The sequence below is a fragment of the Balaenoptera borealis genome (assembly GCF_965194805.1).
Source record: "Balaenoptera borealis genome assembly, chromosome: 19".
NCBI classification, from domain to species: domain Eukaryota; kingdom Metazoa; phylum Chordata; class Mammalia; order Artiodactyla; family Balaenopteridae; genus Balaenoptera; species Balaenoptera borealis.
The window spans coordinates 52,999,736-53,024,303 of NC_138878.1; the positions used below are offsets into that span (position 1 = coordinate 52,999,736).

The 24,568-nt window shown below is 55.8% G+C and overlaps 2 protein-coding genes across 11 annotated transcripts; both read left to right on the top strand.

Annotated features, from left to right (window-relative positions):
• Positions 1–79: 79 nt before the first annotated feature.
• KIRREL2 (kirre like nephrin family adhesion molecule 2) lies at positions 80–11,392 on the top strand. Of its 5 annotated transcripts, XM_082367485.1 has the most exons (16): positions 3,259–3,400; positions 3,634–3,783; positions 4,396–4,545; positions 4,706–4,866; positions 5,250–5,400; positions 5,673–5,778; positions 5,895–6,043; positions 6,372–6,499; positions 6,591–6,723; positions 7,007–7,107; positions 7,267–7,486; positions 7,951–8,055; positions 8,357–8,472; positions 8,822–8,887; positions 10,410–10,448; positions 10,718–11,392. In XM_082367485.1, exons 1-16 carry the CDS (start codon positions 3,349–3,351, stop codon positions 10,787–10,789), a joined length of 1,899 nt encoding a protein of 632 aa, XP_082223611.1. In that variant the 5' UTR covers positions 3,259–3,348; the 3' UTR covers positions 10,790–11,392. The 5 variants fall into 5 exon arrangements, with proteins under 5 accessions (XP_082223607.1, XP_082223608.1, XP_082223609.1 ...); XM_082367481.1 differs by lacking the exon at positions 3,259–3,400 and adding an exon at positions 80–381 and having other exon boundaries at positions 10,410–11,392; XM_082367483.1 differs by having other exon boundaries at positions 2,923–3,400; positions 10,410–11,392.
• A 997-nt stretch (positions 11,393–12,389) lies between these two features.
• On the top strand, positions 12,390–21,837 carry APLP1 (amyloid beta precursor like protein 1). 6 transcript variants are annotated; one of them, XM_082367799.1, is made up of 17 exons: positions 12,390–12,637; positions 13,543–13,686; positions 14,515–14,647; positions 14,859–14,971; positions 15,204–15,337; positions 15,448–15,632; positions 16,079–16,209; positions 16,585–16,659; positions 17,547–17,705; positions 17,784–17,912; positions 18,909–19,008; positions 20,041–20,148; positions 20,409–20,435; positions 20,626–20,696; positions 20,937–20,999; positions 21,131–21,274; positions 21,389–21,837. In XM_082367799.1, the coding sequence occupies exons 1-17, from the start codon at positions 12,509–12,511 to the stop codon at positions 21,485–21,487; spliced, it is 1,944 nt and encodes a 647-aa protein (XP_082223925.1). In that variant the 5' UTR covers positions 12,390–12,508; the 3' UTR covers positions 21,488–21,837. The 6 variants fall into 6 exon arrangements, with proteins under 6 accessions (XP_082223925.1, XP_082223926.1, XP_082223928.1 ...); XM_082367800.1 differs by having other exon boundaries at positions 20,412–20,435; XM_082367802.1 differs by lacking the exon at positions 20,937–20,999.
• The last annotated feature ends 2,731 nt before the right edge of the window (positions 21,838–24,568 follow it).

Consider the following 24,568-nt stretch of genomic DNA (forward strand, 5'->3'; position numbering starts at 1 on the left):
CCACCCCTGGTCTCCTCTCACCACTCACAGCCCCTCAGGGAGGACCCACTGCTGAGTCGCGCAGGCCCCGGGAGCCCAGGAGAGCGAGGATGCGGTCAGTGGCAGAGCTGGGTCCAGTTCTCAGTCGAATCTCGGCCTCACACTGTTACCTCCCCCAGGCACCCTCCCGCATCTCCAGCTTCAGGCCTCTGCCCAACAGGCTCCTTCCGGCCCAGCTGGAGCAAGAAATCCCCTGTCAGCTCATGCCAGGCACATTCCTCGGTGCCTCCCCAGCCCCCATGACCCCAAGGGCCGGGCTTGGGCCAGGGGTAAGGAGGAGCAGGTCAGACCCAGGAGGTCCCAGCTCAGCGTGGGGAGCTGAGAGCGGGACCCAGCGTGGGGGTAAGACTCTTCAGCTCTTCCTACCCTGGTACCTGACCTTCAAGTCCCTTCCTTCTTTGAGTAGACATCCCCCTCTCAGTGACGTCAGGGGTCTCTGCTGAGGAGTGTGCAAGAGTGTGTGAGAGGGACTGGGAGAGTGCCGATATCTGTGTGCACACATATGTGTGAAGTGCTTGTGAGTGTGTGAGCATGCTTGTGAGAAAGTGAGAAAAGTGGGAAAGTGAGAGTGAGCTGTGATCTGTGGAAGTTTGTGCAGTGTGTGAGTGTGTAGATGTCTAAGGTGTTAAGTGTGCCTGGCAATCTGAGTGGGTAGGAGTGAGAGGTAGGGTCCGAGGTCACAAGCACTGAGCCCAGGGTGGGAACACTTTGGCAAGGGCCTTGTGAGTTCTAGTTCACGTAGCTTCCCTCTATCTCTTTCTGTCTCTTCTTGCCTTCTGGGTGTCTCGGTCTCTCTCCCTCCCTCAATCCATCTCAATTTATTTTCCTATCTTTCTCCATCGCTTTGAGACTCTCCCTCTCTGACTCAGTGTCTTTCTCCCCCTCTCTCTCTCCATTAGGCGGTTACATGTCAGCCAGCCTTTAACTCTGTCACTGTCTGTGCCTGTATGTTTCTCTGTTTTTCACTTTCTGTCTCTGTTCTCATCTCTATCTCTCCCCCACCCCATACTCTGTCTCTCACACACACCAGGAGCTCAATGAATATTTGTTCTCAGTCAGCCTTTGACTGTATGCCTTTCTTTCATTTCTTCATTTCTGAGTCCTCCTGATTGTCACATCTTTGGATTTTATAACCATATGCTGCTTGGCCTGCCCTCCCCACTCCAGTGTGCGCATACACACCCACATGGGATAAGCTTCTTCTGCCCGCTTATCTCCTGCAGGAATTGGAACTGCTCGTTTTCTCTCTCTCTCCCCACTATGACCCCCATCTGGTCCTCATCCAGAAACAAGATGAGGCATCTGGCCTGAGGCCCCACACCTCTATCCTTGATGCTCCCTCTGGTCTTTCTTCTTCCCTCCCACTACTGACTCCTTGCCCTCCTCCCACGTTCCCTCTCCCAACGCTCCCACGCCCCCTGGGGAATGGGCTGGATGCAGAGCTGGAGGTTCTCTCATAGGGCCGTCACCAGATGGTGTCCCTCGGGGCCAGGGCATAGAGCTGTCCATTGCTGGGACCTTTAATTAGCACAAACCTTCCACCCTCCACCTTGGATGTTTTCCTTCTCTGGATGCTCCTGGGACCTCAGCCTCTCCATCTTTCCATGCCTGTGGCCCCAGAGAGCCAGAAAGGGGAAGTGATGTCAGGTGTCTGGAAAAACAGCCTTACTACCTGACTTCCACCCCAAGACTCAGGAGTCCTAGACCCAAGCTCATCCTGTTTCAAAATCCAGGGGCTGGATCCCCAAAACAAAAGCCAAGAGTTCTAGAAGTCTGGGTCCCCAGGATCTACCCTCTCAGACTCAGGAGTCCAGGTCCCTTCTTCCCAAGGACCTGGGACTTCAGGCCTCCAATCCTTCCCACCCCACCCCCCCATGCACACACAGGACTTAGGGCAGATGTTCACTGTCTGTTGATTTTCAAATCCTCCTGGGCCTGAGTGGGGGTGGGAGAGAGATTGGTGGTTAAATCCACTGACTCTAAGATTTAAGACCAGATTTTCTGACCCCAGGTCATCCTTCCCCAACTGCACTCTGCTGCAGGCAAGGGACCTAGTTGAGTCCCCAACTCCTCAGAAACTCGGAGTTCAGGCCATTAGCTTCTCAGTCCTCAGAGGTCTGAACCCCTAGTCTTAGAATCCTGGGGATCCATGCCCCTGCTATTTAGGGACACAAGAATCTGAGCTCAGGAACAACGGAGTGTGGAGCCCCAGTCCCTACAGGCTCAAGAATGTCAGACCCAGGGTCCCAGGCCCCCAGTCCCCGCTCTGTCGGCTCAGGGTCCCTCCCACCAGCCCGGCCAGCTGCGCAGCGCACCGCGGGCCGGCAGCGTGGGAACGCCCCAGCTGGGCGGCATGTAGCCGTCAGGACAAGCTGCGTGGTTCCCAGCCTCCCCGCCTGACTCAGCCCGGACACCGCCGCCTCCCAGCCGTCGCCCGGCAACCACGGCCGAGTGGGGCGAGGGGGTGGTCCCGGGCCGCAGGGTCCTGGGAAAGGAGGGGCTGGGGGCCTGGATTCCTGGATCTTAGGACGTGCTATGGTTTGCAGCGGTAACAAGGCAGGCAGAGGGATATTTTGAGAAGGGGCTTGGAGTTGGGGAGAGCTGAACCCCCCACTTCTCGGGGGGGGGAGTCCAAGCTGCCCCCCAGGCAAACACGGTGCCCTCTTCCTGACCCACCAGGCCCAGAGGAGCCCCGGGCCCCGCTTCTCCGGGGCGCGGAAACTAGCGAGTCCCCAGGGGTTCCCATTTATAGCTCTGTTTCCACTCAGCGCGGTCCCTCCAGGACCCAGGCTGAGCAAGTTTCTTCCACTCCCTCCCCTCCCTCCTCCTCACCCCCAGCCATCCCCCAACCCCGGCAGGGTGCAGGTGTCCAACCCAGCCGGTACCCCCTCCTTCAACCCAGGTGTTCCAGCTCCCAAACTGAAAGGGCGCTGGGGTGTCCTCCCGCTGGGGGCCCGGCCCTGCGTGCCCCCATTCATCCGCGTCTGGGCCGCGGGAGTTTCTCAGTGGGAAGAGGGCGGGTCTCCCAGAAGGCAGGCCGGGGCGGGGCGAGTGAGATCAGGCCCTCCAGGGTCTCTCCGAGACCGAGCGCGCGGAACTGGCCTGCGTTTCAGAGCCGCGGAGCCTGCGGCGGAGCAGACTAGGAGAACTCGGGGCCAGAGGCAGGGGGTGCTTCTAGCCTGGAGCGAAGAGTTGGGAGCGAAGGGGACTACAGGCTAGAGTGGTGGGAGGTGTGCTGCCGAGGAAGGAGCTGGCAGGGAAGCCAGTGCAACAGCAAGTCTGCTGGATCTTGGGGGACACACACTCAGGATGCTGGTCCCCGCACTCCTTGTCCTCTTCTTCTGCCTCAGAGGGCGTGCAGGTACCGCGAGGGGCAGGGGCAGAGAAACATAAGAGAGGGTTGTTTGCCAGTTGTCGCTTTACTGTGGTAGGTGGGGCTGAGGGTTCAGACTCCTAGATCTGAGGGAGGAGAACTCTGGGACCCTGGGCTTCTGGATCTGAGGGCAGAGGGGATTGGGGACTGAACCCCCTCCTGAGTGAGGGAACTCTTGAATGTGCTAAGCTCTGCTCTGCTCCTCCGCCCCATTCTCCTAGGCCTGTCACCCCACTTCCTGCAACAGCCAGAGGACCTGGTAGTACTGCTGGGGGACGAGGCCCGTCTGCCCTGTGCCCTGGGCGCATACTGGGGGCTGGTTCAGTGGACTAAGGATGGGCTGGCTCTAGGGGGCGAAAGAGACCTGCCAGGTGAGGCTGTTCTGTCTATTCAGGGAGGGGCTGCCTCCAGGGTGAGGGTGTTGGGCTTGGGCTATAACTGAAGTTTCTATTTTGACGTTTTCAAGTTTGGGAAATGAATGGGCTCAAGGAAACATTTGGGAGTTCAGAATTTTCAGCTTCTTCGTTGGAGGTGACCCATAGGGTTTGAGAATTTTAATTTTTATTGTAAAATATTGCATAAGTGCAGAAAGGCTCATAAAGCATAAATGGAAGATTTGCCAAATATTCTAAAATAGACAGCCATGTAACGACTACCCAGGTCCATTGCCAGCTCCCCAGAAGCCCTCCTTATTCCCTTTCCCTGACATAGCCCACTCCCTCCTCACCCAGGAGGTAGTATCTAATCTGACTTTTATGGCAATTGTTTTCTTGCTTTTTTTTTTTTCCTGAATTTGTCACACACACACACACCCCACCCCCCTGCAAGTTTGCAGTGACTCTGGATTGGGAGAAGATTAGTGTCTCTCTGGCCCAGCACCCACTTTTGGTAGAGTCTTTCTGGTGTGGGATGTCTGGGGATGGAGGCCTGGGGCCAAGAACTCAGAACAATGGTGTGACTGCCTTTTTCTTCCCTGACTCCAGGGTGGTCCCGGTACTGGATATCAGGGAATGCAGCCAGTGGCCAGCACGACCTCCACATTAGGCCCGTAGAGCTAGAGGATCAAGCATCCTACGAATGTCAAGCTACACAAGCAGGCCTCCGCTCTCGACGAGCCCAACTGCACGTGCTAGGTGAGGACCCAGCCCACTTGTCCCTGGGGAGTGCAGGGGGCCACCAGTGCTAGCTGGGAATATGAGAGTCTGGGGAGAACGGAGGAGTGGTCGGTCAGAGCTGGGAAGATCAGGGTCTCTGGGCCCAGGATCCAGCTCTGACCCCAGATCCACCCTACAGTGCCTCCAGAACCCCCCCAGGTGCTGGGTGGCCCCTCTGTGTCTCTGGTTGCTGGGGTTCCTGCGAATGTGACCTGTCGGAGCCGTGGGGATGCCCGCCCCACCCCTGAGCTGCTGTGGTTCCGAGATGGGGTCCGGCTAGACGGGGCCACCTTCCGCCAGGTCAGGTCCAAATCTCTGTGCCAGCCCTTGCTCATTCAGGGAAATTTGGGGGTCCACTCAGACCACAGGCTCATCCAAAGGAGAAAAGGGCATGGGAGGGCAGGGATTCAAGGCTTGGGAACCTTGCTACATACTTAAGTATAAGGGCTCTAGGGCTAGACTACCTAGGTTCAAATCCTGGCTCAGCCACTCATTAGTTGATCTTAACCTCTCCATCCCTCAGTTTACTTATCTGTACAATGGAGTTAATAGTAGTATGCACCTCTAGGATAGTTGTGAGGATTAAATAAAGTAATATTTATAAATGCCTAGAAGAGTGCCTGACATAAAGTAAGTACTACCTAAGGGTAGATGAAATCATCATTATTATTCATAACCTACAGACCCTGTTGAAGGAAGGAGCCACTGGGTCAGTGGAGAGCATCTTATCTTTGACCCCTTCCAGCCACGATGATGGAGCCATCTTGGTTTGCCGGGCTCGGAGCCAGGCCCTGCCCACGGGGAAGGACACAGCCATCACACTGAGCCTGCAGTGTGAGTGCAGTTGGACACTGGGCCTTGAGCCTGAGGTCCTTGGGGAAAGAGGGAGCTGGGGCCTGGACTTCAGGGTATGAGAAAGGAGAGGGCTGTGGACCTCGGGTCCCTGGGGGAATTGGGTACTGGAAGCCTAGACTCCTAGCTGAAAGGGAAGAGGGGACTGGGGACTCAGACTCCTGGGGTGGAGGACCTGAGAACTGGACTACTAGGTCATCAGTGGAGGTGTTGCATGTCCTTGCCCACCGCTGACCATTGACTCACCTCTACAGACCCCCCAGTGGTGACTCTGTCTGCAGAGCCACAGACAGTGCAGGAGGGAGAGAAGGTCACTTTCCTATGCCAGGCCACAGCCCAGCCTCCTGTCACCGGCTATAGGTGAGGACGCAGATCATTTCTCCCCAGCCGGGAGAACAGGCTTGGGGAGGGTTGGGGCTAGGACGTGAGTAGGTGTGCTTCGGGAGCAAGGACAACACAGCCCACCACCTTCGCAGGTGGGCAAAGGGGGGCTCCCCTGTGCTTGGGGCCCGCGGGCCAATGTTGGAGGTAGTGGCGGACGCTTCATTCCTGACTGCGCCGGTGTCCTGCGAGGTCAGCAACGCAGTGGGTAGCGCCAACCGCAGCACAGCGCTGGATGTGCGATGTGAGCAGGGGCGGCGCCGTGGGTGTGGCCAAAGTGGGGTGAGAGAAATGGGACTGGGGCTACGGTGAGGCGCGGCTCTGACGGACTGCGGGAGGTGGTGGGGCCGAAGTAGGATTTAGGCGGGATTTGGCTGTGCTGGATCAGTACCAAAGTGGAGTAGGGGTGGGGCGAGGGCGGGGCCGGGGCTTGTGAGCCGGACGTATGAGCTGAGTTGTGAACTGGGGGCTTAAACTCAATGGCCCTTGTGAGTGTCGTTTCTGAGTGGCTGATGCCAACTCAGAAGTTGCATCCCTCCCTGGTCATGTGACCCCTCCTCTGTCTCCTCCAGTCGGGCCGATTCTGCAGGCAAAGCCGAAACCCTTATCCGTGGACGTAGGGGAAGACGCCTCCTTCAGCTGTGTCTGGCGCGGGAATCCGCTTCCACGCGTAACCTGGACCCGCCGCGGGGACGCGCAGGTGAGGCCAGACCTGGGGCTTGTGGCCATGGCTGGCAGTTGATGGGGCTTTCTCCCATGGTCGTGCCCCTGACGCCCCTTCCCTATCCCAGGTGCTGGCGTCGGGAACCACGCTGCGTCTTCTCGCGGTGGGGCCCAAGGATGCAGGCGACTACGTGTGCAGAGCCGAGCCGGGGCTCTCGGGCCTGGGGGGCGGCGCTGCGGAAGCTAGGTTGACTGTGAACGGTGAGAAAGCGGTGCTTCCTAGTGGACCTGGCATGTCCTGGGATAAGAAGTGGGCAGAGGGGGCGAGGGCTAATGGGAGTGGGAGTGGCCTTGAGAAGGGGAGCTTAACTGATGGCTGGGACCTAGGGAAGGCAAGCCTCAGAGGGGTTCGAAGTTTGTTGAGAGGCATGGCCTAGTTGGTTGGGGTTAGTGGGGAGTGCCCAGGCCTGGCCTCGCCTGCCTGAGAACGGGCCTGGGGGGGGGCGGGGCCTCTCCTCTGATTGGTCCACAATCTCCAAACCAGCTCCCCCAGTGGTGACCGCCCTGCACTCTGCGCCCGCCTTCCTGAGGGGCCCCGCCCGCCTCCAGTGTCTAGTCTTCGCCTCCCCCGCCCCAGAAGCCGTGGTAAGAAAAGTCCCCACTCTCATGACCCGTCCAGCGGTGATCCCAGCCCTCCTAGCCGGACTCCCAAAACTGCTGTAATTACCTGTGACTTTCCCGACACCTTGACCTCTTCCCGCCCTCCTTCGTCTCCTCAGTGACCTTCCTCTTTTGTGCCCCCAGGTCTGGTCTTGGGATGAGGGCTTCCTGACGGCAGGGTCGCGGGGTCGGTTCCTGGTGGAGACATTCCCAGCCCCAGAGGGCCGCGGGGGACAGGGTCCAGGCCTGATCTCTGTGCTGCACATTTCGGGGACCCAGGAGTCCGACTTTAGCCGGGGCTTCAACTGCACTGCCCGGAACCGGTTGGGCGAAGGAGGCACCCAGGTCAGCCTGGGACGTAGAGGTGAGACCCTGGGCCCAAAGACCCCAAATCTGAATATTTCAAGCCCCCAAAATGCCACAACCCCCAAACAGAGGATCCTCAAGTGCAGAGACCCCCAAACCTTGGGAGCCTCAAAACTATGAGTCCGTTGAATCCTGAGATCCCCAAACAATAATTTCCCTCAAATACGGAATCCTAAACTGAGAGACCCCTCACACTTAGGGGCTCCAAAGAAAGCAACCTCCAAATATAGGCAAAATAAAAATACGCTCAAAGTCTAAGACTCCCTAAAGCCAGGGAGTTTAAACTTGTGAAACCTCAAGTTCATGAGTCCTTAAACACAGGGACCCCCAAGCTAGGGTACTGCAAAACTTGGAATCCCCAAACTTGGTGACCTTTGAACCCAGAGATTCCCTACAAAAGCCCCAAGCCCTGTTCCCCAGTTCCTGCTCAGCCTCCTCAGGAACCTCCTGTTCTTCCCACAGACTTGCTGCCCACTGTGCGGATTGTGGCTGGAGTGGCCGCAGTGGCCATGACTCTCCTTATGGTCATCACTGGGGTGGCCCTCTGCTGCTGGCGCCACGGCAAGGGTCAGTACCTGAGCCCCACCCCAGCCCCATACACAGGCCCTGCCCACTGACTGGCCTGGCCTTGGGACCTGGTCCCAGTCCTGCCTCTCTAGACCCTCACTGGCCTTGGCTCACAATCAGGACCTGATTCCCTGCTCAAGCTCTAACTCCATCTCCTCAGGGTCACACACCCCTTACTCTCCTAGGCCAGGGTTCTCTCCCAGTCTCCCGACCTGATTTGCCCCAGTCCTCTCTCTTCCCACTCACTGGTCTCCACAGGCCGTGACCCAATCCCATCATTTACCTCTGCCCTCACCCCCAGTGTCCCTGGCCTCAGCCTCTTTCTCCAAGCAAAAGAATCTGGTGCGAATCCCAGGGAGCAGCAACGGCTCCAGTTCGAGGGGTCCCGAGGAGGAGACAGACAGCAGCAAGGACCAGGTAGGATGCCAGGGTCCCCAGACCTGACAGTACCTCAAGACCCAAATAGTAACCCAATCCCAGTTGTGATCCCAGTTGCAACTGGGCACCCCAAACTCAAATAGAGCCATAGTCCCAAAAGTGATCTCCAGATCCAAATATCCCCCAAATCCAAATACACCCCTGACCCAATTATTCCCTAGACCCAATATGTCCCTAGGGCTCCTTGTTGTCCTGAGTCCAGACCCCAGCTCTCAGGTGCCCTTGGTCCCTCCTGCCTGGCCTCAGATGTTCAACTGAGGGTCTCTGGGGTCTGGCACTGGGGCCAGAGGATCCTCTACACTCCCTTTCACTAAGCACCTTACCCCAGGGCCCCATCGCGCACACAGACCACAGTGACCTGGCTCTGGATGAGGAGGGAGCTCTGGAGACCAAGGTGAGTGTTGGGAAAAGAGGGGCTCCCTTCACTGTATCTCCAACTCTCTCTCCACGTCTTTTTTTTTTATTTTTTATTTTTGGCTGCGTTGGGTCTTCGTTGTTGTGCGCGGGCTTCCTCTAGTTGTGGCGAGTAGGGGCTACTCTTCCTTGCTGTGCGTGGGCTTCTCATTGCGGTGACTTCTCTTGTTGCAGAGCATGGGCTCTAGGCGCTCTGGCTTCAGTAGTTGTGGCATGCGGGCTCAGTAGTTGTGGCTCTAGAGAACAGGCTCAGTAGTTGTGGCACACGGGCTTAGTTGCTCCGTGACATGTGGGATCTTCCCAGACCAGGGCTCGAACCCGTGTCCGCTGCACTGGCAGGTGGATTCTTAACCACTGCGCCACCAGAGAAGTCTCTCTCTCCACTTCTGTTCCCTCCTTTTTCACTCTGTTGCCCCCAGAGCTGGCATCTAACCCCCTCCACCCACTTCTTGCTGCCTCCTGGGCTGTCTCACCCACCTCCAGTTTCAGTTTGTTTATCTGCTGACTATGCCCACATATCTGCCCCAGCCTTGGCCTCCATCTTGAGCCCCAGATCAAGGTTCAGTCTGCTTGTGCTTTCCTCATCACAGTCATGTTTCAGGCCTCCTAGATGCCTCTCCCTGGTTGCTTCACCCAGGCCCCTTCTACCTACTGGGTTCCACACTGGCCTCACATTTCCCCAAACTTGTACATCCTTTAGGGTCCCATCTCTTTTAGGCCCCACTGACCCCAGTCCCCAATCCAGAGCCCTTCTCTCTCTTCTCTGTACCTAGCACATGCTATTCTCTTGGCCCGAAACACTCCTACCTTTCTTCACATACCTACCTAATTCTCTCCATCATTCCTCTGGTCTCAACTCAAACATTTCTGGTTCCAGAAAGCTCATGCTTCCCTCCTCGCAGCCCTGATCATTCTTTCTGTGTTTCACCTGTCATAGCCAGGACCACTGTGAGCTAGGCTTCCCCATGACAGTCTGAAGATTCCCCCATCGCTGTCCCAGTCACTCCGTGAACTTCCTCCATCACAACCCTGACCTTCCTGGCTCTATCTAGTGATTCATCATTTCTCCTTTGGCCTGGATCTCCATGAGGACAGGGCTAGGTCTATCCTAGTGAGAGATGTCTAGGCATGCAGCACAGGGCATGACACAGAATCAAAGCCTCAGGGCTGTTGGGCAAATGAATGAATGAATGTCTTCATCTCCATTTCTCTCTCTTGTTCCCTCTGCATCTCCTTCCACACCACCACCCCTCAGCAGGCCTATATCCTTCTGTCTCTGTCTTTCTCTGCCCATCTCCTTCTGTCCCTTCATCTCTTGTCACTGTTTTTCTGTGTCACTTTGCCCTTCTACCAGTCTATATGTCTCTGGGTCTCTGACTGCTCCTGTTTCTATCTTTTCGTCTCCCCCTAGGTCTGGCTCTATCTCAGTGTGTCTCTCCATCCGTGACCCTCACCCCGCTGTACCCTTACATACCTTACCAAGTCCCATTTTGTCCCCTCAGGACCCAACCAATGGTTACTACAAGGTCCGAGGAGTCAGTGTGAGCCTGAGCCTTGGAGAAGCCCCTGGAGGAGGTCTCTTCCTACCACCCTCCTCCCCTTTTGGACCTCCAGGAACCCCTACTTTCTATGATTTCAAACCACATCTGGGCATTGTCCCCCCCTGCAGATTATATAGAGCCCAGGCAGGTTACCTCACCACACCCCATCCTCGAGCTTTTACCAGCTACATCAAACCCACATCCTTTGGACCCCCAGACCTGGCCCCCAGCACTCCCCCCTTCCCATATGCTGCCTTCCCCACACCCAGCCACCCACGTCTCCAGACGCATGTGTGACATCTCTCCAACTGAAGAGTCCTGGGATCTTCAACTTGCCATAATGGATTGTCCTGATTTCTGAGGAACCAGAACAAGTTGGCGACCTTACTCTTCCAAAATTGAACATTGAGGGGAGGGAAAGATCGTTACAATTGTCTGGGTCATTGATATACAGTCAGCTCAGCCAAAGGGGATGTCCCAAGTGGGAGCAAGAAGGCCACTGTGCCTACCTCTTCCCCTGTGTAAAAGAGAGTCAAGATGGCACATGGACCCTTTGCAGAGGGATGGGGGGACAGGGGGTGATGGGAGTTAGGGGCAGAGAAGGAAGTTGTTTCCAAACACTGAAAGAAGATAGTTCACGATGACCACCTGCATTGAGAAGAAAGGCAACATAAGGCAGATTAAGATGGAGGACCTTTCCTGGCTCTCCCCAAGGGACACTTTGCTTCACCCACGGAATTGCAGCCAAAATGGCCATTCACTCCCTGGGAATCCAAGATGGTCACTATCTTGATTTTTTCTACCTTTCTTAAAGGCCCTGGAAGAACTGGACCCAAGGAGTAAGGATAGGGTGAGAGCTGTTGTGGGGTTGGGGGGGTGAGGGGGTGGTGTTGGAATCTGAGAATGAGAATATTTATGTTTAATAAAAAAAGTTGCAAAGTGAATGTCTTAGAGATTCTCCTGGCATTATTACTGTCTATCAAAGAAGGGGTCCATCGAAGCTGCCCCAAGGCCCTTCTTCTTACCCTAGACTATGAAGTGGCTGTAGAAAAAACCGTGAGCCACCCCCCAGCCCTTTGCTACCCATTGAGCACTCTAGGCTCTTTTAAGATACATCTACACAAACATACATGCACAGATGCACACACATGACAGGACTGCCCCAGTCAGCTTGGGGAAGACAATTCTACACTGCATTTTGAGGAGACAAAGAAGTGAGCCCTGAAGGGGAGGGGGCAAAGGAGAGGCTAGGGGTGGGAAAATAGAAATGTCCTGATCCTTACAGCAAGGATGGGGGTCAACTCTTATCTTGAGGTGTTGGCTGCCTGACTCAGCTCATCCTTAAAGAAAGGGTCTGGGGGCTTTGGTTCATGAATCCTTGATCTAGGAGTTAAAGGTCTAGATGATTGGGGGTCCTGGGAAGCAGAGCAGAAGGCCTGGACTCGTGGGTCGTAGGGAGAAAGGGCTGAGGGCTTGGTCTCTGGTCCTGAGAGAGAAGGTACCTGGGACACAGACTCCTGGATCTGAGGGAGAAGGGGACTGGGTCTCAAGTGCTATGTTCTTGATTGGGGAAACTTTGGAGGCCTGTATTCCTGGGACTCAAGAGAGGATTTGGGGGTGGGGGCCGCTCTCCAATGCTTGCATCCCTAGAAGAGAAGGGAGATGATTTGTGATTATCTGGGTCCGAGGGAAGGGAAAACTGGTGATTGAGAGTCTTGAGGGAGAACTCAAAATCCACAACCACGAAGCCCGTGACCCAGACTCCTGGCTAGGCCGTGCATGGGGTGGGACGCCTGGAATCTCAAGGCGGCGGAGGCCTGGCGCAGGCTCCCACCCGGGGTTCCCAAGCTTCTCCACTGTGCGCAGAGCTGCCACGCTATTGTCCTGGCCAGGAAGGCGGGGCCAGAGCGGGGCGGGGCGGGGCTGGCGGCGCCGGCGCAGCCCGGGGGCGGCGGGAGGAGGAGGCGGCGGCGGCCGTGGCGCTGGGAGCTCCTGTCACCGCTGGGGCCGGGCCGGGCCGGGCGGAAGTGCTGGGGACGTGAGGGCGCGAGGGCCGGGACATGGGACCCGCCAGCCCCGCCGCTCGCGGTCTGGGCCCGCTGCCGCTGTTGCTGCCACTATTGCTGCTGCTTCTGCGCGCGCAGCTCGCCGTCGGGAGCCTGGCCGGTGGGAGTCCCAGCGCTGCCGAGGTGAGGCCCGGCCGGGTAGAAGGGGATGGGGGAAGGGGCGGGACCGGGCCTCTGGACCCCGATGCGGACAGGTCCAGAGCAGAAAGCGCAGTCTTTCCAGCTAGGTGGCTGGCCTCCCCGGCGCCGCTAACTGCACTAGGCATTCAGAAAACCGTAAGTCCAGGCCCCATCTCCCTCATCATCTGTCGCCCCAGTCCCCTCCAGCCCCCAGCGTAGGAACTGGCTTTTCCAGAGCCCCTGGTCCCAGAAGTCCAGCCCCCTCAGACCCTCTCGACCTAGGTGACTCAGCCCCAGACCCTTCCCACCTGAACAGGACCCACCAGGCAGCAAGGCACCTACAGCCAAGAATCCGGGCCCCCTGCATCCTCTGGACCCATATGAGGCCTCCCGCAAGGCTCCTAGGACCCAGAAGTCTAGGCCTCCAGCCACCGCCCCCCAACCCAGGATGTAGCTCTACATCCCTCAAGGACTTGGTGTCCAGGCCTGCAGGGCCCTGAAGCCAGGCCTTGTGGTCTTTGCACCCGAGAATGCTAGCATGAGCTAGGGATGGAGGGAGGAGGGGCCAGAACGCCTGGGTTCTGACCTCCTCCCCCGCCATTCAAGTTTAACCCTTTCAGCTCTAGTGCGGCTGAGCTGGGGTGAGGGCGGAGCCTGTCTCCGCGGCAACAAGGCCGCGAGAATCCCGGGGGACCCGGGTCGCCATAGCAACGGCAGAGCTGGGGCGCCCCCGCCCTGTGGGAGCTGTTTCCCGGGGAACCGAACCTCTATGGAGGCGGTGCGCGGTGCTTGGTGGAGGGGGCTGGTGCTGGGGGTGTGAATATCTGGGTCCTAGGGAGCAAAGGACAAGGGGACTCACATGCCTGCGTCCCCCGTGCCCTCGCTGACCCCTCCGTCCCCACCCCCAGGCCCCAGGGTCTGCTCAGGTGGCTGGACTATGCGGGCGCCCAACCCTTCACCGGGACCTGCGTACCGGCCGCTGGGAACCAGACCCACAGCTCTCACGACGCTGTCTCCGGGACCCGCAACGCGTGCTGGAGTACTGCAGACAGGTAGGCGGGACCTACTGGGAGAGGCGTGGCCAGCAAGAAAGGGGATCCAACTTGGGGCCGGGTCGCGCGTGAGAAGCTAGTCGTGCAAAGGCAAGGTCCAGGGAGATGAGGGATCCAAGAAGGCATGGGAAACTAGGGGACGTGGCCAACAAAGAGGTGAAGTTAGGATAGGACAGAACCTGTTTTTGAAAACTAGGTCAGGAAAGGGGAAGAACCGTGCAAAGACGGCCCGCTGAGGAAAGTGTCCAGTGAAGAGACGGAGTTTAGCACTAATGTGGTGGACTCCTTAAAAAGCAGGTGTAGGTGGGCATGACCAAAGGAGACGCGGGGCTAAGACAAAAAGACTTTTGGACCGGCGTGACTGGGAACGGGGTGGAACCCAATGGGAGAGTGTAAAGCTAGGAGGCGTGGCTATGAAAGCAGGTCTAACACAAAGAGAAGGGATACTTACTGAGAGGCCAGAGAGAGAGCCGAGGCTTAACGAAGGGAGGAATCTATGGGGAGATAAACCTGATAGGGGGAAGGGGTAGAGGCGACTACAAGAGAGGTGGGCTTAGAGGGATTGAGTTTTTGGGCAATGGAGGGACCTTCGTAAAGAAACTGGACAGGCAAAGGGGCGGAGCCTAAGGATGGCGTGGCTTAAGGGAGAGGTACTAGGGGGCGTGGCCAATGGGCTTGAGGGGCTTAGATATCTAAGACCTGTTCTACAGAGAAGCAGGGCCTAGGGAGGAGAGGTCCTTATGAATACTAGAGACTTGAAAAGGGACATGGCCAGTGCAGAAGCGCAGGCGGGGCCGTGGGTTGATCACCCCCACCCGGTGCCCCCAGATGTACCCGGAGCTGCAGATTGCACGTGTGGAACAGGCAACGCAGGCCATCCCCATGGAGCAATGGTGCGGGGATGCCCGGGGTGGCCGCTGTGCCCACCCCCACCACCAGGTTGTGCCTTTCCGCTGCCTGGGTGAGTCACAGGCTGGGGGAGGGGAACGGAAGGAGGGGGGGGGTCTCCGAGGGGTGAGATTCTGGCCCTGGTTTCAGGCTCACATTAGGGAGCTGGATGCCTGGGTCCAGAGTGGGACAGAAAAGCCTATGAGGATAAGAGATCTGGATTCTGAGGAGGGTAGGGCTAGTGGCTGTGGCAGTGTCTCACATCGATGCCCCCCATTTGCCAGAGGGTGAATTTGTGAGCGAGGCCCTGCTGGTGCCTGAAGGCTGCCGGTTCTTGCACCAGGAGCGCATGGACCAGTGCGAGAGTTCAACCCGGAGGCGTCAGGAGGCACAGGAGGTCAGGACCCAGCCCACTCGTCCTCACCCCCCCCAGAACCCAGGGGTCCAGTCCTCTAACACCATCCTCCTCCAGAACCCAAGAGTCTGGGCCTCAGCCCTCTCTTCCCAATGGGACAGAACCAGGAATCCAGGCTCCCAGCCCCATCAGCCCCCAAGACCCAGGCATCCAGGCTCCCCCTCTACCCTCTGTTACCCCACAGTCCTGGCATCTGGGCCCACTCTTCCCGCAGGCCTGCAGCTCCCAGGGCCTCATCCTGCATGGCTCGGGCATGCTTTTGCCCTGTGGCGCGGATCGGTTCCGAGGTGTGGAGTATGTGTGCTGCCCCCCTCCAGTGACCCCCAACCCGTCTGGGACAGCAGTTGGGTGAGTGGGAGGGAAGCCTCCATGCCCAACCCAAGGCTCCTGAGGCAGGAGATGGAAGCCTGGGGGCCTGGGCCCAGGTTCTTATTGCCTTGGGTCTTCTGCTCCCTCAGTGATCCTTCCACTCGGTCATGGCCTCCCGGGGGCAGAGTTGAGGGGGGTGAGGATGAGGAAGAGGAGGAATCCTTCCTACAGCCAGTAGATGATTACTTTGTGGAGCCCCCACGGGCTGAAGAGGAAGAAGAGGAGGAAAGAGTCCCACCCTCAAGCTCCCATCCCCCTGCAGGGGTCAGCAAAGGTGAGGCAGGCTCTGAACCCCTAGTCCCCTCCACCCTGGGGGGAGGATGATTTAAGGGGCCTCTTTGGGAGGGACCTGTGGGGGAGAAGCCCTGTTGGGGGAAATGGGAGGGATGGGAATGGCTTTGAATAAAGTAGAGGTGGAAGGGGCAGCCTGTGAGGAATGAAAAGGGGGAGGGTGGTTTGGGGGTACCCGGAAGCGGAGGAGTCATTTGGTAGGTCTGAAGGATTATTGGGGGGAAAGCTTGGAGGATAGTGTAATGGATTCCTAAGCTTTACAAGAACAGGCCCGGTTCAGAACCACATTTCGCATGGTGCCAGGCAGCAGCTATGGCTGAAGTGAACACATGAGGGTCTCCAGAGCGCTCTAGGAAATGCAGTTCTCTGGGAAGGGAAGGAGACCTGGAGCTGGGCTTCTGGCTGACTCCCTGGTTCCTGGCCTTGCAGTGACTCCCACCCCGAGGCCCACAGATGGTGTGGACGTGTACTTTGGCATGCCTGGAGAAATCAGCGAGCATGAGGGGTTCCTGCGGGCCAAGATGGATCTGGAGGAGCGCAGGATGCGTCAGATTAACGAGGTGATGGTGCTGGGGGCCCCAGGATCCCCCATAACACAGAGCTCCCTAAATACCAGGAAATTCCTCAGGGACACATTGAAACTACCTCTAAAGAGTCCCCAAGTCCCATTAACCCCCAGTCCTCAACACCACCCCTAAGATGACCAGGGATCTCTGACCCACCTAGACTCCCACTGAGATGCCACCAGATTCTATGGAAACTCTGATGCATGGTCCTCTTCCACTTTAAATTCCTTCTGAATCCTCTCTCTTGGGAATCCAAGAGGCAGGGGGACTTAAGGGATCTGGAGACTCTGAAGAAGGATGGGGGCAGGGGGAGACTCACTGGGTAGAGCAGGGTGGATTCTAGGATCCTGAAGCTCCCCTTGTCCCCAGGTGATGCGTGAATGGGCCATGGCGGACAACCAGTCCAAGAACCTGCCTAAAGCCGACAGACAGGCCCTGAATGAGGTAGGACAACCTCCAGAGTGTCCTACTCAGGCCTGTCCACTACCTGGGGCACAATGGGTCTCAGCCTGGCTAAGGCTTTGTCTGGCCTCATCCAGTTTCACCCCTTCCTACTTGAATGGGCCTCTCCGGGCCCCACCCTTACACTCAGCTCGGCCCCTCTTGGCCTACATCCAACCTGACTTCGCTTTCCTCCTCTTCCCACTGGCCATGTTTTGCCCTGTCTTAACTTGATCCTAACCTCTGAGGGCTGGCTCTGGAGGCCTCTCCCAAGCTGGGCCCCTGCAGACACAGCCAGGTCCTTCTCAGCCTCTCTTTGATGCTCGGCCCTGCTCCCTGACTCTGATCCTGCCCCTCTAATCTCCCTTTTACTCAGTCCCTCCTCAGTAGTCCCAGCCTCATGACTCTCTGACCCACCTCTCTCAGCCTCACTTTAGTACAGCCCTACCCTGTGTAGACCCCACTCAGCTGAGCCCCATTACTTGACTCTTGCTCCTACCCAGCTCAGTCTTATTTAGTTACAGCCTGTCTCCAGTGGGTCCCGCCCAGGCCTGAGCCCTACCTTTCCTACACTACTACTTGGCTCCTTTCATCTCAACACAGGCCAGCTCTGTTCCTAGATTGTTCCCACCCATGCAGTGAACACCTTCAGCGGGGCTCCCAGCAGGCCTAGCCCTGCCCCCACTCTACCTGGCCCTGCAGCCCCAGCTCCACCAGTCAGTCTCCTGTCATCTAGTCCCACCCCAGGTTGACTCTGCCCGGGCCTGGATCCACTGCACGCCTCCCTCTCCCCCGCCACTTGACCCTCTAGCCCTACCTTTCCAGACTGCCTTTGACCCGGGTTTCACCCCACTGCGCCTCTCCTGACCCTGTGCCCACCCCCTCGCCAGCACTTCCAGTCCATTCTGCAGACCCTGGAGGAGCAGGTGTCTGGTGAGCGGCAGCGCCTGGTGGAGACGCATGCCACCCGAGTCATCGCCCTTATCAACGACCAGCGCCGGGCTGCCTTGGAAGGTTTCCTGGCGGCACTGCAGGGGGATCCGCCTCAGGTGCGGGAGCCGTGGGGGCAGAGGGCAGGGGGTGGAAAGGGCTGGGGCAGGCCTGGGCAGCCTTCATCCCTTCCACAGCCAGAGCGAGTCCTGCTGGCCCTGCGGCGCTACCTGCGAGCAGAGCAGAAGGAGCAAAGGCACACGCTGAGGCACTACCAGCACGTGGCTGCTGTGGACCCCGAGAAGGCCCAGCAGATGCGCTTCCAGGTGCTCAGACTCTTCCAGCTCCCGAGTACTCAGCTGCCCCTCAGACCCCGGCCTCTTGGACCCCATCCCTGAAACTCTTCTCTTGCCCCTCATACCCTCTTTCCATCCCTGGAACCTCCTTCCTATCCCTGGAACCTCCTTCCTATCCCTGGAACCTCCTTCCTGTCCCTGGAACCTCCTTCCTATCCCTGGAACCGCCCCCCCACCCCATTCTGTGCTTGGGACACATTCCAGTCCCTCAGATCCTTACTTCCTGACCCTGGAATGCTGCCTCCCTGACCCCTGTGCCTTTGACCCCTTTCTTGAATTCCCACTCTCTGTCCCTTGGTCCCACTTCTTGTCCTTTGGCTTCTTACTTCCTTTCCTAGAATCCCCCTCCTGTGCCTTGAACCCTGTTCCTCTCCCTCAACTCTCCTTTTTCCCTAACCCCACTTGTTCTCCCTGGAACCCTTGTTCTGTGCCCTCAGATCCTAATTCCTGTTTCTTGGATGTCCTCTTCCTGTCCAAGAATACTCCATTCTATGCTCTTGAACTCCAAGTCTTGCCCTTGAACCACATCATTTCTATATGACCCTCCAATTCTACTTCCTTCTTCAGAACCTCCTCAAGCCTCACTTCCTATTCCTCAGACCCTACTCTCTGCCCCTCCTACCCACTTACCATCTTCTATACCATATTCCTTGTACCCTATACTTACCTTGTCTCCTGTGCCCCACCTTTCCTAGCAACTACTCCTTTTCCTTCTTCCTTACTTTCTTTCCCAAGACTCTCACAGCCTGTCTTCTGTACATCTTTTCCTTTTCATTGTATTCCACTTCTCCTTCTCCAATTTCCTTCCTCCCATGGCCCAGTTCCTGGCCCTTGTACCCTACTTCCTGTCCATTGTATGTGCTAATTTTGCTTGGACCCTCTTGACCTTCCTCCTTCACCCTGCCTCCGTTTCCCCATCTCTAGCCTGCACTGCTCAGTTCATCCCTCATACTCACTCCCCCACAGGTGCAGACTCACCTTCAAGTAATCGAGGAAAGGATGAATCAGAGCCTGGGGCTGCTTGACCAGAACCCCCGCCTGGCTCAGGAGCTGCGGCCCCAGATCCGTGAGTGCCCAATCCTGACCCCCAGCCTTTGACTCCCCTGCCATTTCAGCTATCTATTCCTGTGTAACAAACTCCAAAACTTAGTGGCTTAAATCAACCATTTTCTTTTCTTTTCTTTCTTTCTTTTTATTTTTGAGTTTGGAAAACCAAGGTTTATTCCAGTCTTTCTTTAAAAATGGTCCACAGTCCTTCAAGGACCTTCATTAGCATCACTTGAAAAGTTTGTTAAAAATGCAAGTTTAGGGACCTCACTCCACACCTATTGAATCAGAATCTTTTGAGACATGGATGGAAAATTTGCATTTAACAACTTCTTTGAGTAATTCAAATGCACACTGAGGATAGGAAATCTTCATCTTCTGGTCATAGGACAGCATGTACCAGGTGTTATAGCTGTATTAAATCAACCATTTTCATTGCTCATGATTCTGCCGTCTGCTCTGGGTTCTGCTGGGTGCTTCTTCTGCCGGTCTTGTCAGTAGTCAAGCGTGTCACTACATTTGGCTAGAAGGTCAGCTAAGGGGTGGGACTCTGGCACAAATGAGCCTCTCTCCCTCTCTATGTAGGCTCAGGGCCTCTCTTCTCCATGGAGCCCCTCCACGTGGTCTCTCCACCAGGGGAGCTGGACTTCCTACATGGTGGTTCAGGCTCCCCATACCATGCAAGTGGAAACTGCCAGGTCTTCTTAAAACTTGGTCCCACCTTCTATTGGTTAAAGCAAGTCACAAACCCAGTCCAGATTCAAGCTGCAGGGCCTTCACAAGAGCATGAATACCAGAAAGTGTGACCCCCCCCAGATCTACCGTGACTTCCTCCTGGATGTCCCATGCCAAACCCTAATTCTCCTGCCTTTAAGGAGGCTGTTATCTTGAACTTCAAACTCCATCCTCCAACACACAGCTCCACTTCCCCAGGTCACACGTGTGGCTCCCCCCCAGTCACTCTATTGTTAGAGTGCCATCCATTCGCCCATTTTTGTTTTGTGGATCCCCATGCTCACAACCTCACCACCTTTCTGCATGTTCCCCTCAGAGGAACTCCTCCACTCTGAACACCTGGGCCCCAGTGAATTGGAAGCCCCTGCCCCGGGGGGCAGCAATGAGGACAAGGGTGGGCTGCAGCCCCTGGATTCCAAGGATGGTGAGTTAACCCAAATATACATAATCCCAGACTTTGGGGTACAGGCCCCCAACCTCAATTCTAATCCCCTAAAATCTGGGGGTGTCTTAGCCACCACAGTGAGCGGAAGAGGGTGGGAAGGAATGTCTGAGGTTGTAGAGGCCTCTGTAGGGTCCTCGATCCTCCTTCCTCGGCCCCTGGGAGGGGGCTTCCCCACACTATCTTTGGTGATGCTCTCCTCTCTTCACTGTTCCACCTGTCTTGCCTCCTCTGGCTGCCAGCAGACACCCCCATGGCCCTTCCAAAAGGTGAGTATCTCACAGAGTAGCCCCCAGCCACCAAATCCCTCTGAGTCCTTGAGCCCAGGATGGAAAAGGGCCTGTACACGGGGAACCCCAGGCCTCCTGGGATGGAGTCTGGTGCCCCTTCTGACCCCCTCTTCAGGCGGGGGTAGCAGCATTCTGGACTCTCAGGAATGAGATAGGATTTGGGGGGTAGGGTCCACAGAACAAGATGCTGCATCCTCTGGGAAAGAGAAGATGTCCCCCCTGGAGCAGTATGAACGAAAGGTAAGTTAGTCGGACCCGCGGGCACCGGAGGGAGGATGGGCCAGGGGGCCTGGACTCCTAGGTCTGAAGGAGGAGGTGCTAGGGGTTTGGGTTCCTTGGCCTCAGAGGAAAGAAGGGACTGAGGACATGGACTTCAGGGTCCTAGGGAAGAAGAGGGCTGCGGGATGCCCTCTTGGGGCCCAGGGGAGGGGGAGGCAGAGGCCCAGACTTCTGGGTCCCTGACACCTCCTGCTTCCCCAGGTGAATGTGTCTGTTCCAAGGGGTTTTCCTTTCCACTCATCGGAGATTCAGAGAGATGAGCTGGTAAGAGGAGGAATATTCTGGGTACTTAGGGGAAGAGGTCAGAGTTCAGTGGCTAGGCTGTGACTCCCAAAGCCGCACAGGGCCCTGGTGAGCCTCCAAGATGACCCCAGCCCCACCTCCTCTCCCTGCAGGCACCAGCTGGAACAGGCATGTCCCGAGAGGCTGTGTCTGGTCTGCTGATCATGGGAGCGGGTGGCGGCTCCCTGGTCATCCTCTCCATGCTGCTCTTGCGCAGGAAGAAACCCTACGGGGCTATCAGCCATGGAGTGGTGGAGGTGAGAGGCAGAGACCTGGAATGCGGAGGACTTCCAGAGCCTGGGAGTAGAGGGGCTGTGAGGTCTGCGGTCAGGTCCCTGTGGCCCACTCCGCCTCCCCTGCCCCTGTTGCAGGTGGACCCCATGCTGACCCTGGAAGAGCAGCAGCTGCGTGAGCTGCAGCGTCACGGCTATGAGAACCCCACCTACCGCTTCCTGGAGGAACGACCCTGAACCAGCCCCCTCCACCCCTCTGGCTGAGCCCAGACCTGCCCTCTTCCTGGAGCCCCAGAACCCCAACTCCCAGCCTGGGGGAGGGGTCTTGAAAAAGTTCCTTTCACACCCTTTGTGAGGGGGCTGGAAGTTCTTATTTCCCCTGTCCAATTCCAAATTCCATCCCTAAGAAATCCCCAGGTATTCCCAGCTGCCTCCCCGCTTGGGACCTCCTCACTTTAATTTATTTTGTACATTAATGTATTGTTCCTTAAGGGGACCACCAGTTGGTCCCACTGTCTGTTGTTCCCTGGAATTCACTCTCCCACGTGTCCCGCACTAATATCCCAATAAAGTCCTCTTCCCCACCAGGGCATCCTCTGTCTCTGTGGGGGAATCAGGGTGTAATCAGCTCTGGACATTGGTGTGCAACCCCGCCCAGACCTCCTTCACTTCTTTAAACTGTTGGAGAGATCTTTAAATCTGGGCGGGGCCTTGGGAAGGGGCGGGGTCCTGAGATCTAGGCTAGGCTCCCACCCAGGAGCTTTCCGTGGTACTGAACGGGCAGCCACGTCTAGGCCTGTATCAGCTGGGTTCCAGGGTGGACTCCAAGGAGGCTGGGCTCTAGCAAGTTTCCCCTGCCTCCCACTCGCCCTCATACACAGTCACATACAACATCCACCCCCAACCTGTGAACTCGATGAGGGACAGGGAATCTTGAACCGCTCTTCCCATTCTTGAGTCTTAAGCCCTTCTGGGGGAGGTGATAAGAATCCCCTTGGAGGGCTTCCCTGGTGGCGCAGTGGTTGAGAATCTGCCTGCCAATGCAGGGTTCGAGCCCTGGTCTGGGAAGATCCCACATGCCGCGGAGCAACTAGGCCCGTGAGCCACAACTACTGAGCCTGCGTGTCTGGAGCCTGTGCTCCGCAACAAGAGAGGCCGCGATAGTGAGAGGCCCGCGCACCGCTATGAAGAGTAGCCCCCGCTTGCCGCATCTAGAGAAAGCCCTCGCACAGAAACAAAGACCCAACACAGCCAAAAAAAAAAAAAAAAAAAGCCCCTGTGGCACCGCGTGCTTTGAAAAAAAAAAAAAGAATCCCCTTGGAGTGTGGCAATCCAACCATGTGTCCCAGAGAGGGTTATGTGATGTCTGCAAGTGCATCCCATTTTGTGACATGTCAGAGTTGTCCCTCTACAGATACTGTTACCTGTCTCAAGAGGGTTGTTATGAGGATTAAAAGGAGTAATATTTGTTGGGACATTAGAATTGTGGCTGGCACTTTGCAAGTACTTGTTGAATAAATTCTAAAATGACATGGCAGCAAACATTCATATGGCACCCTGTGCCAGACACTGCTCCAAGGGCTTTCATGCACTGGCACACTTAATCATTATTTCTACCGCATGAAGTAGGTACTATGACTATCCTCATTTATAGATTAGGAAATGGAGGCAAAGAGAAGTTACATCACATTACCAAGGTAACCATCTAGGAAGGGATGAAGCTAGGAATTCAACCCAGGAAACCTGGCTCCAGTGCCCATACTCTAGGCCATTTTGCTAACCTCCTGCCTACTAATTCATGGCTGTCCCATATGGTGTTTGGGTTGCTCACTGCAAAATTTCAAGTGATACCATTCATCTCCTAGACATTGTAGATTTGCATTTTTACCACTTCCCAGCAGATAGCAGTAGTGTGCCATGTTCTAATATCAGGATAGCACAATTTTCTGACAGATGGCTAAGAGAGGGAGCACGTATTTTTAATTCTTCCAACGGACCGATGAGCTCACAGTGATGAGCTCTACATAATATATACATGAATTATAGGTCATGTATATTAAATATAGATGTGGTAGGTATTGGGAGGAAGATGCCTTCATGATGCAAGTTGGATACAACGCCACAGCTTTGTTAAGAACCCAGTTGGCAACATCATTCTGATACTGGCTTTACCATCAGGTATACTCAGATCATTCTAGTAGAAATCTATAACTAGCACCACAAGCAGGGGGAAAACTGCCTTTGTAGTTTCACAGCCAAGGGTGATTAACAGGCTAACAATAGGTAAGGAGCTCCAAGCAGGTGGGATAAGAAATGAAAGAACATTTTGCTCAATACGCTCAGTGCATGATTCCCTAATAATATTTGCATTTTAATGGCAATACTTAGAGTAATTAGTTTAAAAACACTGTTTTTTTTGAAATTCCAGCAGGAAAAATAACTTTACTACTGCTCATTTGATGCTCTTGTGCCCCTAAACCACTCTTCTTTTCCCATTGAATACGATTTAATTCTTCTTTTTGTAAAGCAAAGTTTCCTAGAGACGTGTTATCATGTTAGTGGTGTGTGTGTGTGTGTGTGTGTGTGCTGATATATGTCGGGACACACATCTTATATGTCAACAGAATCTAAGATGCCATCAAAAATAAGAAATACCATTATTTTATGCACCACAAAGGAAAAAATACGCAGACATTAAACAATGCCACATAATTGTAAGATGAATTCCAATTAAGTTCTTCCTAGATTTAATGAAATACAACATACTGTTATGAATTCTTCATGGGTCAGCTGCCACTATGTGAGTACACACAGAAGAGCACACTCATGCTGGTCCAAGGCAGCTGATGTGGGAGACTTGTGCTGGCACCACCAATAACTCCACCTCCCAGTATTCTTGTTCTAGTGCAGTACCTTCCTCCCCACTGATTCTGGGCTTGGCCACATGACTGACTTTGACCAGTGGGGTATCAGCAGGCATGATGCAAGCAGGGGCTTTTTCTCTTGGAATATTCCCTCTTGGAGCTACTGCGTGAGGAGATCGTCCTACCCTCCTGGAGGGACCACAGGGCGAGGGATGCTCGGCTCACTCTCAGAAGTTCCAGCTGTCTCAGCTGAGCTATCAGACATGTGAGTGCTGTTGTCCAGGCCAATCGGGCCTCCAGCTGACTGCAGCCACATGTGTGACCAAAGCAAGATAGCAGAACTGCCCAGCTCAGCCCAGCCCAGATTGCAGAATCACGAACAAAAAAAGTGGTGGTGGACTTCCTTGGTGGTGCAGTGGTTAAGAATCCGCCTGGCAATGCAGGGGACACAGGT